This window comes from Triplophysa rosa, linkage group LG25, assembly GCF_024868665.1.
Source record: "Triplophysa rosa linkage group LG25, Trosa_1v2, whole genome shotgun sequence".
In the NCBI taxonomy this organism is placed as follows: domain Eukaryota; kingdom Metazoa; phylum Chordata; class Actinopteri; order Cypriniformes; family Nemacheilidae; genus Triplophysa; species Triplophysa rosa.
Window position 1 is genome coordinate 1,228,756 of NC_079914.1, and position 14,045 is coordinate 1,242,800.

At 40.5% G+C, this 14,045-nt stretch overlaps 2 protein-coding genes across 2 annotated transcripts in view; one reads left to right on the plus strand and one right to left on the minus strand.

Moving 5' to 3' along the window:
• The window catches only part of ccdc66 (coiled-coil domain containing 66), a 114,621-nt gene extending 104,778 nt beyond the window's left edge, over nt 1-9,843 (minus strand). The window contains exon 1 of the mRNA XM_057325557.1: nt 1,377-9,843. The gene's annotated coding sequence lies outside the window, so the exon portion shown is untranslated. The remainder of the gene's footprint in view (nt 1-1,376) is intronic.
• ip6k1 (inositol hexakisphosphate kinase 1) overlaps nt 1-14,045 on the plus strand; it is a 75,058-nt gene that overhangs the window by 46,024 nt on the left and 14,989 nt on the right. Inside the window, exons 3-4 of the mRNA XM_057325561.1 lie at nt 9,858-10,062; nt 11,217-11,398. Of these exons, the coding sequence (XP_057181544.1) occupies nt 9,858-10,062; nt 11,217-11,398 (387 nt within the window). The remainder of the gene's footprint in view (nt 1-9,857; nt 10,063-11,216; nt 11,399-14,045) is intronic.

Consider the following 14,045-nt stretch of genomic DNA (forward strand, 5'->3'; position numbering starts at 1 on the left):
TCGGAAGTTGTTAAGTTTTGTTTATGTTTGTTTACGTCCGTGAGGGCTGCCGGCCTGTTTTAATGCTGTTTATTGTTTATTTATTTTTGATTAAATATGTTTAAATTAGGGCTGTCAAAATTACCGCGTTAATAACGCATTAACGCAAATTCATTTTAACGGCACTAATTTTTTTAACGTGCGATTAAGGCAGTGCGCATTTTCTGCTTGACCCTTGGCCTTGCCCGTAGTTTGGGAAATGGACATGCAGCATCAAACAGAAATGGAGAAGGAAAAAGGTCTTCTGAACGGAAAATTTATATATAAAACGATGTCTGATGGTTCTGTCGACAAAACAAAAGTTATCTGCATTTATTGTCGATGTGAATTAAGTTATCACCGCAGCACGTCGAGTTTAAAATATCACTTGATGGCAAAGCATACAACTGATGCAGAGAGCTCTCCGCCCCCTCGCCAAAGTCAGACAACACTCGATTGTTTTCAGCGGAGACGGATGGACAACTCCACAAGCAATAGACTCACCACATCTATCCCTAAATGGGTGGCTACAGCATGTAGGCCAGTTAATGTAGTGGAGGACGAGGGTCTACTTGAAATTATTCGCATCGCATCTAACGATTACACATATGAATAAAATATTTGGTATAAATAAAGGATTTGGTAAGAAGCTAACTTTAGCCTGCTAGCACTGAAATCATGATCCCACCCTCCATGCAAATCGCCGTCCAAACTTGCACACATTTAACAAGGGGAAAGTTAGATTCCAGGTGTTTACCTGACATTCTCCCGCTGTGTCTGTACAGGATATGTGACGTATGGTGTCTGCGTGAACAGGGTGTGCAGTGGGATGCAAAATACGTTGACTGAAAATAGACACATGACCTATTGGGCAAACGTTTTTTTGGTCCTACGCCTTTCACAGTCAATATATCAGGACACAGCTATCAGGACGTTAAGAGACTTCCAACCAGCATGACAAAAAAATGTTTCTGGACAGGATTGCCTACTCAACCTTTAAGAAGACAAAATTATAGAGCAAAAACATGATATGATTACTAACCAAAACTCTAAGAAATGATAATACTTTTTTATAAACAAGCCTCCTCCAAAACACACGAGCGCGCACAAAATAGAAGCTCTTGGATCAATTCCAATTAAATCATGTCTCATTCACCAGTGAGAACATGTTACAGTACAAAGTAAATAACGTTACTACAATTGCGAAAACCGCTACCATAAACAACAGCTTTAAAACGGGATTAGATGCAGCATAGTTCCCATTAGATGCTGGGTAACGATGTAATAAATAAAGGTCCACAAAATACATAAGCAACATAATCAAAACCCATCAAAATCGAATCATAACATGTACCTACCGATCCAGAAGTTCCCATGGCATCATATTTGAAACCCTTGACTCCCGTAGTTGCTCCCACCGTGGAGAAGCAACACTGATTATAATCATACCCGTCGTCAACACTGCTGTTTTGGCCAGGATTTTCCCATTTTTCACACATCTCCTGTTGAAACCTCCGGAAACAAAATTGCGAACAGACCGAGCGGGAAATCCCCAGAAACCCCTGCGAACCGACCGCCAGGGACCGGAATGCATTCACGAATGGAATTCTGCTTTAACTCTTTGCTCAACTCAACTTTATTTATATAGCGCTTTTTACAATTTTCATTGTTACAAAGCAGCTGTACATGAGACATATTGACTATAAGCAAAACAATTAAAGTTGTACCTGTAAAAACAAGAAAAATGTGAAAACACAGAAGACAGACATACCCACATACAAAACACTCCACACACACAATATGCACACGTACTAACACACATAGACATAGACACACACACACGGACGCGCAGACACACAGGTACGCACACACACAGACACGCACACAGACATGCATGCACAGTGAGAGCACACATTTAAGATAAAGGAGAGAGAAGCACAGGTCAAATATAAATTCCTATATGCAATATTAATTAAGTAAAACTTTAAAATTCTAATTCTAAAGCAGCCCCCCCGGCCAGGCAAATAGTGCAAAAAACAGTATGCAAACGGTGGCGAGGAACCCAAAACTCTAATTGAGAAAAAAAAACTCAGGAGAACCCAGGCCCAACCAGGGGATTACAGTTCCCCTCTGGCAAAAGCTGCTGCCTCTGCACAAGCTCCAGAGAGCTTGCACAACAAGGCTAAATCAAAATAAATAAACTTACTAATAAGGTAAATTATAGTTTTAAGATTATCATTAATAATCTAATAGCATTTGAAATTTTGTGGTCAAGTGACCACGTCCTACTTTATCCAGCTCTATCATCTCAGCTCTTGTCAGGTCGCCGCTTTCCATTATCTGCTCTACTATCAGGTCTGGCCATGAACTGCATCCTGCTCGCTGTTTTAAATTTGGAACAATGAGACAAGACTGGCTGAGAGTAGAGTACTGTTCTGCACTCTTTGATGCAACAAGTACACCAGTTGTTGTTGGAAGTGTTCCTGGTTCCGGTTCATCTAACTAATGGAGCCTAAACCCCTTTATATTATGGAAGTGTAGTGTATGCAAGATTAAAAAGATTCAATTCAATTCAATTTTATTTATATAGCGCTTTTCACAATGTGATGATGAAAAAGATGCGTCTTTAGTCTAGAGTAGTCTAAATCTAGTCTTTAGATTTAAACTGACAGAGTGTGTCTGCCTCCCGGACAGTGCAGGGAAGACTATTCCAAATTTAGGCGCTAGATAGGAAAAGGATCTACCACCTGCACTTGATTTTGAAATTCTAGGTATTACCAACTGACGGGACGCCTGAGAGCGTAATGCACGTGAAGGACTGTAATACAAGCGGAGTTCACTCAAGTACTGAGGAGCTAAACCATGTAAGATTTTAAAGTTAATGCGATGCTTTATAGGTAACCAGTGCAAGGTTCACAGAACCGGTCTAATATGTTCATACTTTTTTGTACGTGTAAGAACTCGAGCTGCCACATTTTGGACCAGTTGGAGTTTTTGCAATAAGACTGCAGGGCGACCACCTAACAGTGCATTACAGTAATCTAGTCTTGATGTCATGAATGCATGAATTTAACTTCTCTGCATCTGACAGTCACAGCATATGACGTAGTTTAGATATATTCTTAAAATGGAAAAACACAATTTTACAGGTGTTGGCGACATGGCTCTCAAATGACATATTACTATCGAATAGAATGCCAAGATTCTTTGCTGACGACGAGGGTTTTATGGAACATCCGTCAATACTTAAGCAGTATTCTTGGTTGTTACGTATAGCAGTTTTCGGTCCAATAAGTAACACTTCTCAGGGCTCTAGAGTGCGACCTAATTTCTCAATGGTGCGACTAAAAAAAATCTGAGGTCGCACCGGTGCGACCAGCCGTTCGAGGGAAAAAAAGTCTCTGCGAAAGTCTCCCTGTGGTTCAACAACAGACACATTAGGCCCATATCGTGGTCTAAACCAATCAGAGATAGTGAAGGGCGGACCCCCCTCTGATTGGCCGTGGTCCAGATATTCCTGTACGTGTGTGTATGTTTGAAAATGTTGTGCTGCAGTCAGACAGAGAGAGGTGAGTAGCCTAGGCCCATCAGATAAACAGAGTGGATGTAGCTGCGGATGATGAGAGAAGATGAAAAGAACGATTGACAACTTTTTCGTTAAGAATGTTAAGTTAAGGCCTGATCCGTCCGAAAATCATAACCAATGCTCTGACACGCTTGACTGCGACTAAATGGTCTCATTTTGCGACAATTTTTCCTGCCAGTGCGACAAGTTTTTCTTAATGGTCGCTCCGGTGCGACTGTCAAACTGATCAATATATAATTTTTGCGTATTATAAATTTAATGCGCAGAAATGTTATATTGCGCAAGCTGCGCATTCAGTCACTCATTTTCGTCTCCCCTCCTTCAACCATTCTCTTATCTATCAGTGCCCCGCCCCCAAAGACGTAATTCACGGGTTACTGGTAAGAGGCGAAGGACCGAAAGAGCAGACGAGTGAAGCGCTCAATCTTGCAACTTAAATAAATATGCAGAATACAAGAATTTCCCCTGCTAAGGTACAAAACAGCAAAGATAACGAAATGTGTTGCGAGTATTGTATACGTGTGAAGCTAATGCAGGAAACATGTGTTTAAACTTTATGCACTAAACTATTGTATAAAGATCTCTAACAATACTGCAAAGCATACAAAACGTTATGATCACGCTAAATACTATTTATTTGTGAGTCGCTATTGATAGAAGCCAAACGTGTATCGGGTTGTTTGAGATATGCGCGCACCCAGAGAGTCAGAGCACAAAATACTAAACGGAGTTCTCTTTCACGCCTTCTTACTCTGAAACGGACATATTAGCACAAAATAACCTAAAAATTCCCATATTAACAAGAAACCTTGTAAAGGTATTCAGTTTGTTTCGTGACCAAACAGTTGGGAAACAAAACACGTGTTCCAGTATATTGCGCAAGCTCTTGAAGAGGCAGCAGCATAATAAAGGTAAAGTGTTGAAAGAGAGTTTACATATACAATACAAATAATTCAGTCATAAACAATGATTTGTATTAATATCTAATTGATTTATTAATGTATTAAACACATTTTAATGAAGTTTTAGTGATTCTTTTTTCTTACCTCACCCACCGACTCTGGTGCTATCAAATTAAGGGCTGGTGCCACCAACTGAATAACTTGGTATACCAGTGCCACCTCTCTCAAGTGTTAGTCTAGAGCCCTGCTTTCTTGTAGAATTGTGCTTCAAATAAATAACTTTATGTTGACCAGATTGTTTGTTAATCATTTACAAGTCAATATTGCCTATATGGACAGCGATTTTAAAAAAAGTGAACTTGTAAAACTCACTTTTAACACCGGAGCGGTGTTAAATGCGATGCGGTCGAAAATTTGGGTGCACCTAACTTTTGTGTGGCGCACCAGTGCAACCAGTGCAAAAAGTTAGTCTAGAGCCCTGCTTCTGTTTTGTCCGAGTTCAGTAATAAAAAGTTGTTACTCATCCAGTTTTTTATATCGCCTATTCATTCCATTATTCGATGGAACTGCTGTGTTTCATGAGGCTTCGAGGAAATATAAAGTTGAGTATCATCAGCATAACAGTGAAAGCTAACTCCGTGTCGCTTTATTATATCTCCTAGAGGTAGCATATATAATGTGAAGAGCAGAGGCCCTAAGACTGAGCCCTGTGGTACACCGTACTGGACTTGCGATTTGCGTGACACCTCATTGTTTATTGCTACAAATTGAAAACGGTCGGATAAATAAGATTTAAACCATTTCAAAGCTATTCCTTTAATGCCGACATAATTTTCGAGTCTATGTACTAGTGTGCTGTGGTCAATGGTGTCGAATGCAGCACTAAGGTCTAGCAGCACCAATAACGAGATACAGCCTCAGTCAGACGCCAATAGCAGATCATTTGTAACTCTGATCAAAGCAGTCTCTATACTGTGACATGCTCTAAATCCAGACTGGAATTCTTCATTGATGTCATTCCTTTGGAGGAAGGAGCATAATTGAGTTGAAACTACTTTTTCCAGAACTTTAGATATGAAAGGTAGATTTGATATAGGCCTGTAGTTCCCTAGTTCTCTAGGGTCGAGTTGGGGTTTTTTGACAAGGGGCCTTGTAACAGCCACCTTATATGCTTTAGGCACGTGTCCTAATGTCAGAGATGAGTTAATAATACTAAGAAGAGGATCTATAATTTCTGGGAGCATCTCTTTCAGTAGATTTGTAGGTATAGGGTCTAGTATGCATGTTGTTGATTTAGATGATCTAATGATTTTAGACAGCTCATCGTGATCTACGGTATAAAATAATTGCATTTTCTCCTTAAGGGTGCTGTAGTTAGTTTGTTCAGCGGGTTTCACTTCTGATTGCATTGTTATATTTTTTTCTCTAATATCTTGGATTTTATTTGTGAAGTAGTTCATAAATTCATCACTGTTATGCTGATATACAGGATCAGAAGTCACTGACGATTTATTTTTTGTTAATTTAGCCACTGTGTTAAATAAAAACCTAGGGTTGTGCTGGTTTTCTTCTATTAGTGATGAAAAGTAGGCGGATCTAGAAGCTTTTATGGCTTTCCTGTATTTTCGAATACTATCTTTCCATGCTGTACGAAATACCTCTAATTTAGTTTTCTTAAAGATGCGCTCCATTTTTCGGGCCACTTTCTTTAGAGCCTGAGTGTGTTCATTATACCACGGTGTGGGACTGCCATTTTTAATCTTCTTTAAAACTAGAGGAGCAACTGTGTCTAGCGTTTCCGAGAAGGTGTAATTAAAATTTTCAGTTGTAGTGTCAAGATCTTCAACGTTATTGTGGCAAGGGGGGCGTGATTTAGCGAGGTCTGCAGCGGGAGAGAAGGCTGAGAGAAAAGCGGTGAGTAAATGGGGTGCGAAGTGCAAATGTTGAACACCTGTCCTCTATTCCAGTAATTGGCGTGGGGACGCATAAAAGCAGCTTGGAGACAGAAGCCGGGTGTGTGAGAACCAGCAGGGACTACTGCAGAGAGAGCGAGAGAAAGAGAGAGTTCGAGACGAGGAGTGCTTTACAAGAGGATCGTCAGCTCCGGTTAAAGACTGGGACTGTGAACAGAGGCGTGTAGCGCCGTCATCCAAGTAACGTGTGTGACAATAAAGACATTTCTTCTGCAGTAGTCAACCCGACCCCGACCTCTTCCTTCTCACCCTACACGAACATACTACAGTTATTTCTCATGCTAGCGATTTGAGACAATTCGGGCAGATTATCGAGAAACGCATCTTTGGTAGTTGAAGTTGTTGTTCTACCATATTTGTAACAATGAGTTTTATTTTCAGCCGTAGGCCAGTGAAGCAAACATAATACCAGATAATGATCCGAAATGTCTTCACTCTGCTGAAGGATTTTAACGTCGTCCACATTTATACCGTAAAACAGTATTAAATCTAAAATATGATTAAGAAGGTGAGTGGATCCTGACACATGTTGACAAAAACCCATGGAGTTAAGAGTGTCTTTGAAAGCCATTCCTAAGGCATCTGTATCGTTATCTACATGGATGTTAAAGTCACCAACGACAAGGACTCTATCTGCGGCCAGTAATAGTTCTGATAAGAACCCACCAAATTCTTTAATAAAATCTCTGTGGTGCCCTGGAGGCCGATATACAATAGCCAGAATAAATTTTAAAAACACCTTTAATTTAGGTGTTGAAACATGAAGTACCATGACTTCAAAAGAATTGTATTTAGAGTTAGACTTCTGGGAAATGCTAATAGAGTTATTGTAACGTGCTGCGACACCTCCCCCTCTGCCTTTTAGACGAGGCTCATGTTTATAATAATAATCTTGGCGGACAGATTCATTTAAAGTAATATAATCATCTGGTTTTAGCCATGTTTCTGTCAAACAGCATGTCTATTTTATGATCTGTTATCATATCGTTAACAAAAAATGCTTTATTAGAGAGAGATCTAATATTTAGCAATCCGAGTCGTAACAGTTGATTATCTGTATTTTGTTCATGTTTAATTTGTTTAACGTTTATTAAATTACTTTCAAGAGGTTTACGCATTATTTTATGTTTGCTAATCAGGGGGACAGACACAGTCTCTATTTTATGATGTTCGGGAGAAGGGATTATTACATGTTGTACATTTTGTGTATTCAGCGACGTGAGACGGCAAGCAGACAGTTGGTTAAGCCATTCTGTCTGCTCCCTGACCTGGGCCCTAGTGAGTCAAGCTTTAGCATTAGCATTATTAAGACTTTTTATTAAGACAGGATGGAAGCCCCAGCCCAGGAGGGATGGAGACCATCTCGTTTTAACAGGTCAGGTCTGCCCTCAAAACTCTTCCAGTTATTTATAAAAACTATATCATTTTGCTGGCACCACTCAGACAACCAGCCATTTAGTGATGATAATCTGCTATAAATCTCATCACCACGATAAGCAGTGAGGGGGCCAGAGAATATTACAGTGTCTGACATCGTGCTTGCGAGAAAACCCTTTGCTGATTAGACGTTTTTAGTCGTGGCAGTTTTTAAGATGGCCTTCTTAAAAAATATTTTGTCCTTTGCAAGTGCCACTTGCAAACTTGCACACATTTAACAAGGGGGAAAGTTTGGTTCTAGGTGTTTACCTGCCATTCTCCCGCTGTGTCTGAACAGTGTATGTGACGTATGGTGTCTTCGTGAACAGGGCGCGCAGTGGGATGCAAAATACGTTGACTGAAAATCGACACATGACCTATCATTGCCCTCGCACCGAGGGCAGTGATTGGGCAAACGTTTTTTGGTCCTATGCCTTTCACAGACAATATACTGTATAATTATAAAAATACCAATGTATCACTTTACTTATTGATTGCTATCAGGATGTTAAGAGACTTCCAACCAGCATGACAAAATTATAGAGCAAAAATATGAGATGATTATTAACCAAAACTCAAAGAAATTGTAATACTTTGTTTATAAACACTTTAAATAATAAAGATTTGTAAAAAAAATGTTTAGCATGTTAAGAAAATTAATTCATTTTAAGATAAATCACAGTCGCACCACATGACATTTTTTAGGGCTATGGCCAATTCATAGACGAAAAAGATGAAAAATTTTTGATCTGCATTTATGTGTACACCACATTCTTAATGTTTGAATAACTGCAATAGATATAATAATTTATTTGTATTTTAAAATTGGCATGTCGAAAAAATTTTGATCTGCATTTATGTGTACACCACATTCTTAATGTTTGAATAACTGCAATAGATATAATAATTTATTTGTATTTTAAAATTGGCATGTCGAAAATCCTTATACGTCATTGACCCATTTATCTAATAGCTTTATCAACTTTATAACAGTTACCAGACTTGACTGGCTTTCATCTGAAGTGTGGCTAAATTAATTTCTAAACGTAGGTTCAGGAGGAGCCTGAACATTCATTCTTGTCAATCATCATTAAGACCGTATATACAGTAAGTGGAAGTGTCTGTGCCGCCCCAACGTCAGTTCTTCTGGCATCCCTCCTCCTACTTTGCTCTTATTCTCTTTCCTCTGTGCAGTTTTATTAGAAGGAGGGGTTAAGCTTGGAGCTCGAGCCCAGCCTCTGGTTTGCACCCTTTCATGGACAGCAAGCCAAGTTTGTTTAGTATTATCTACTGTATTCAAATTAAATGTGCATGGTGAACTCGTGAAAGAGTTAATGTTTTCATTTTTGGTAGTACATCGAGCTTTGAATACTGTAGATTGAGAACCATTTTAAATGAATATTGACACTGTCATTTAGTTTAAGATGTAATATGTGACCCTGGATCACAAAACCAGTCTTAAGTAGCACGGGAACATTTTTAGTAAAAGCCAAAAATACATTGTGTGGGTCAAAATTATCGATTTTTCTTTTATGCCCAAAATCATTAGGATATTAAGTAAAGATCATGTTCCATGAAGATATTTTGTAAATTTCCTACCTTAAATATATAAAAACTTTATTTTTGTGAGTCTGCCACAGTGCCCCTGATTAACAACTTCAAAGGCAATTTTCTCAATATTTTGATTTTTTTGCGCTCTCAGATTCCAGAGTTTTAAACGGTTGTATCTCAGCCAGATATTGTCCTATTCTAACAACTCATATATCTATAGAATTAGTAATTCAGATTATGTAAAAATCTCAATTTCGAAAAATTGACCCATAAGACTGGTTTTGTTGTCCAGGGTCACATAATAAAAAATAATATCACATTTCTGAGAACATTGCAGATTACTGTAAATGTGTCTTGTTTCGATTTTTATTATATTTAACTCTTAGCACATGTAAACATCTATTGCTGTAGGTGTGGTGCTTGTGTGTTTTGAGGGCGATTCTGATGGCTACATCAATCTGGTGGCATATCCGTACGAGGAAAGTGAGGGACTGGATCACGAGGATCTACCCGAGCGAGATCAACCTCGCCGAAAACACTCTCGCCGTAGCCTACATCGCTGTGGTAGTGAGCACAAAGATGACAGACCACCTCATGACAGTGACGGCAATGAGAAGTGAGTGGCCTTTCATATACTGGCAAATGAATCGTAAGTGATGAGATGAGGCGGCCTGAATCTGACACCATAGACACTTTTTTTTTTAGAGAGCTCAGGTTAAATGGTAATGAGTGCCTTAGCAGTGACAAGACACTGAAATATGTTTTCAGAACATACAAATGATCACACTTAAAATGTTGTGATAACTGTAGAAGTATGATTACAGTGGTAACCGTGGTTTCTAATACAGTGTTACTGAGTTTTAGACTCTTTTTTTAACTGTACCTTATTTTTTTATGATGCTCTTTGTAACTACACTAACACATTAATTCAAGAGCCCTGAAATATATTACATCTACATAAATACAATATATTTGGAGTTTTTGTTTCCATATTGTTATACTGAATGTTATCAAATATTGTAGTATTTCCTTAAGAAAAGACACGATGTGATTTAACTTGAAAAATTATGTCTCTTAAAATCAAAGTGATGCCTGCCTTGAATGTACAACATAAATGTTTTGTGCATCCATTTGTGTGAAGGTCCAGGTACTTTTTACCCACACTGAAAAGATAAACGATAGATAGTCATTCTTTTATTATTTTCTGCCATTGTATTCTTGTCTATCTGGTTTGGCTCTGCATTATATCAGCAAAATAATCTGCAGCAACATCAAGCTACAAGCATGTTGTGCTGGAAAAATCATTAGCCAACTCCCTTCCCTCAGACTTTTACCCCAAAATAAAAAGCAGAACCTTATGTCTAATTTTTTAAATTTTAATTATGTGAGCATGTAGAAATAACATGCAAGCCAGAGAAAGCTGCGGTGCATAGACTCAAAATACTGTATTACACAAGATTGTTAATTTAAATTTGCAAGCTAAACGTTTCAGATTCCACGTCAGAAAAGTTCGTCTTGGCCAGGTTACATTTCTAAATGTAGTGAACTTTAATGGCAAGGATTCTAAACAGTAAATCTATAAGGGTGTGTCTTTACAACTGTGTAGCATATGAATCTCATGTAAAGATGATTTCTGCACTTGTTTCTACGTTAGCTTGATAAATGAAGCCCAATAACTGGTTACACCACTATCGGCAGCAATAATCATAAGTAAACATTTCCTTTAGTTATTTATGAGGTGCATTGAGGGTGATTGATGTGTCTGTGCAGTCTACAGGAGTTGAAGAGTCCTCTTCTGGATCTGCAGATCCATTCGGACGTTCCTTTCCAAATGATTGATGGAAACAGCGGAATGAGCTCAGAGAAGATCAGCCACAACCCCTGGAGTTTGCGCTGTCATAAACAACAGCTCAGCCGCATGCGCTCCGAGTCCAAAGACAGGAAACTCTACAGTATCCTGCTTGTATATTAAATATCGATTGACAAAATATTTACTGTCATTTTTTAGAATGTTGTCAAAATCTGCCAGCTCTAAGTACTAAGTCACTAGGTGCATTGAACTGATCATAGTAATTATTTTTTATACCATTTGATTTGGCAAATGTAAAAAGTTTTCGCCCTTTCTGTCGGTCTCTCGACGTTGTGTCGAACCGAATCAACTTCTGACTATTTTGAAAAGGCCAATGAAATTGGTGAATGAAATTTGCATGCCAGACTCTGCCCCCAGATATCCGGGTATAAAAGGAAGACGGCGTGCTCATTCATTCACCTTTTGTTCTTCGGAACCTTCACACTTGATTGACTTCGAGACTTCAAACTCTACGCCGAATTACTGCTGGAATCTTACAACGTGGTGCAGCAGACTGTCCCTTCCTGCGGTGACTTCCCCTGGGCGTCTCGGCAGTGCCAGAAGTGTTCAAGTTTTTTTCTAAAAGAGCAAATTTCTCCAGCGTGGCATGTCCTGCTGTTCTCGTGGGTGCAATACACTCATCGAGGAGGGGGACGGACATGATGTCTGCTTCCAGCACGTTGGGGCAGATGTTGTGGATACGTCCTGCCCGCACTGCAGGCAGTTGACGATTCAGACGTTGCGTTCATGGGTGGTTGTGTTCCCACGGGACTCCACCTCGTCTGCTTCCTGTTACGTGACTGCAGGACTACGGCCCTGCCGTCCGCTACGGCGAGCAGCGAGGGTGATATGAGGATTACTGTGAGCGTTAATCCGCCAGCCACTGGCTCGTGGACCGTTCGCACCTCGTCTCGCTCGTCTGACCGTTCCCCAGGAGACGGTCCCACCGTCTTGTTCCTCAACCACATATTCGGAAATGGTGCGTGATGATGAGATGTCCCTTGCAGCATCGGCGGGTGACTTACTGGCATCTGACTCCGACGATTCCTCGAAGCTCCCTCCCTCGGGGGGTCGAGCCCAGGAAGAAGCGGACGTCGAAATATCAGCCATGCTTTCCCGGGCCGCAGTGAGCGTTGGGTTGCAGTGCCTGCACTGCCTCTCCCATCGCTCGCAGCTGGATACATGGTGCCTCGGGTTTGCCGCGCCCGCCCCCCAGTGCCGTGTTTACCGGAAGTGCATGAGCAACTTAGTAAGACCTGGAATGCCCCCTTATAGGGCGTAGGGCGTACGCCTGCGAAAGCTATTTCCGCCTCCCTTCTTTCCCCACTGGGTGAAGAACAGGCATTCCATCCATCACTAAGCACTTTGCTGCAGAGCAGCCCTGCCCCCTGAGGCCGGGTAACAGCTGAGTTATCTACCACATAGCTCTAACCGGACCTAGTGCTCCAGGCGTGGTAACCCCCCCATCGGGTGGTTCCGTCTGATGTATTCTCATGAATGGTTCCCACCTTGGTAACCCATGACCTCCCTAGGTGGACCTCCACCTTGCGGTAAACTACTTCAGTTCGCACATTTTTTCCCACGAGTTCTCCCTTGACGGTGAGACCATGCCCTTTTCCTATCTAGCGCCTAAACTTTGGAATAGTCTTCCCTGCACTGTCCGGGAGGCAGACACACTCTGTCAGTTTAAATCTAGACTAAAGACGCATCTTTTTAATCTTGCATACACTACTCTTCCATAATATAAATCTTCTGAGGGTTTAGGCTGCATTAGTTAGATCAACCGGAACCAAAAACACAACTGATGTACTTGTTGCATCAAAGAGTACAGAACAGTACTCTACTCTCAGCCAGTCTTGTCTCATTGTTCCAAGGTTACCACAGCGAGCAGGATGCAGTTCATGGCCTGACCTGATGGTAGAGCGGAGATGGGAAGTGGGGACCTGACAAGAGCTGAGATGATAGAGCTGGATAAAGAAGGACGAGGTCTCTTGACATGTCTTCACCACAAAACTTCAAATGCTATTAGATTATTAATGATAATCTTAAACTATAATATATTTTATTATTAAGTCTATTTATTTTATTTAGCCTTGTTGTGCAAGTTCTCTGGAGCTTGTGCAGAGGCAGCAGCTTTTGCCAGAGGGGAACTGGAATCCCCTGGTTGGGCCTGGGTTCTCCTGAGGTTTTTTTTCTCGATTAGAGTTTTGGGTTCCTCGCCACCGTTTGCATACTGTTTTTGCACTATCTGCCTGACCGGGGGGGCTGCTTTAGAATCTTAAAGTTTTACTTAATTAATATTGCATATAGGAATTTATTATCTGTTATATTTGACCTGTGCTTCTCTCTCCTTTATCCTAAATGTGTGCTCTCACTGAGCGTGTGTGTGTGTGCGTACTTGTCTGTGTACGTACGTGTGTGTGTGTGTGTCTCTGTGTCTGTGTGTGTTGGTGCGTGTGCGTGTTGTGTGTGTGGAGTGCTTTGTGTGTGGGTGTGTCTGTCTTCTGTTGTTTTCAACCTTTTCTTGTTTTTGCAGGTACAACTTTGATTGTTTTGCTTGTTGTCAATGTGTCTCATGTACAGCTGCTTTGTAACAATGAAAATTGTAAAAGCGCTATATAAATAAAGTTGAGTTGAGTTGAGTTGAGTTGGTGTCTCCACTAAACTCCTCCTTACGGTAGGAAGTGGTCTCTGTAGCGCAGAGACCCCCTACCTCTCCACTGGATGGTCACAATTTTGTGCTGCGCTCA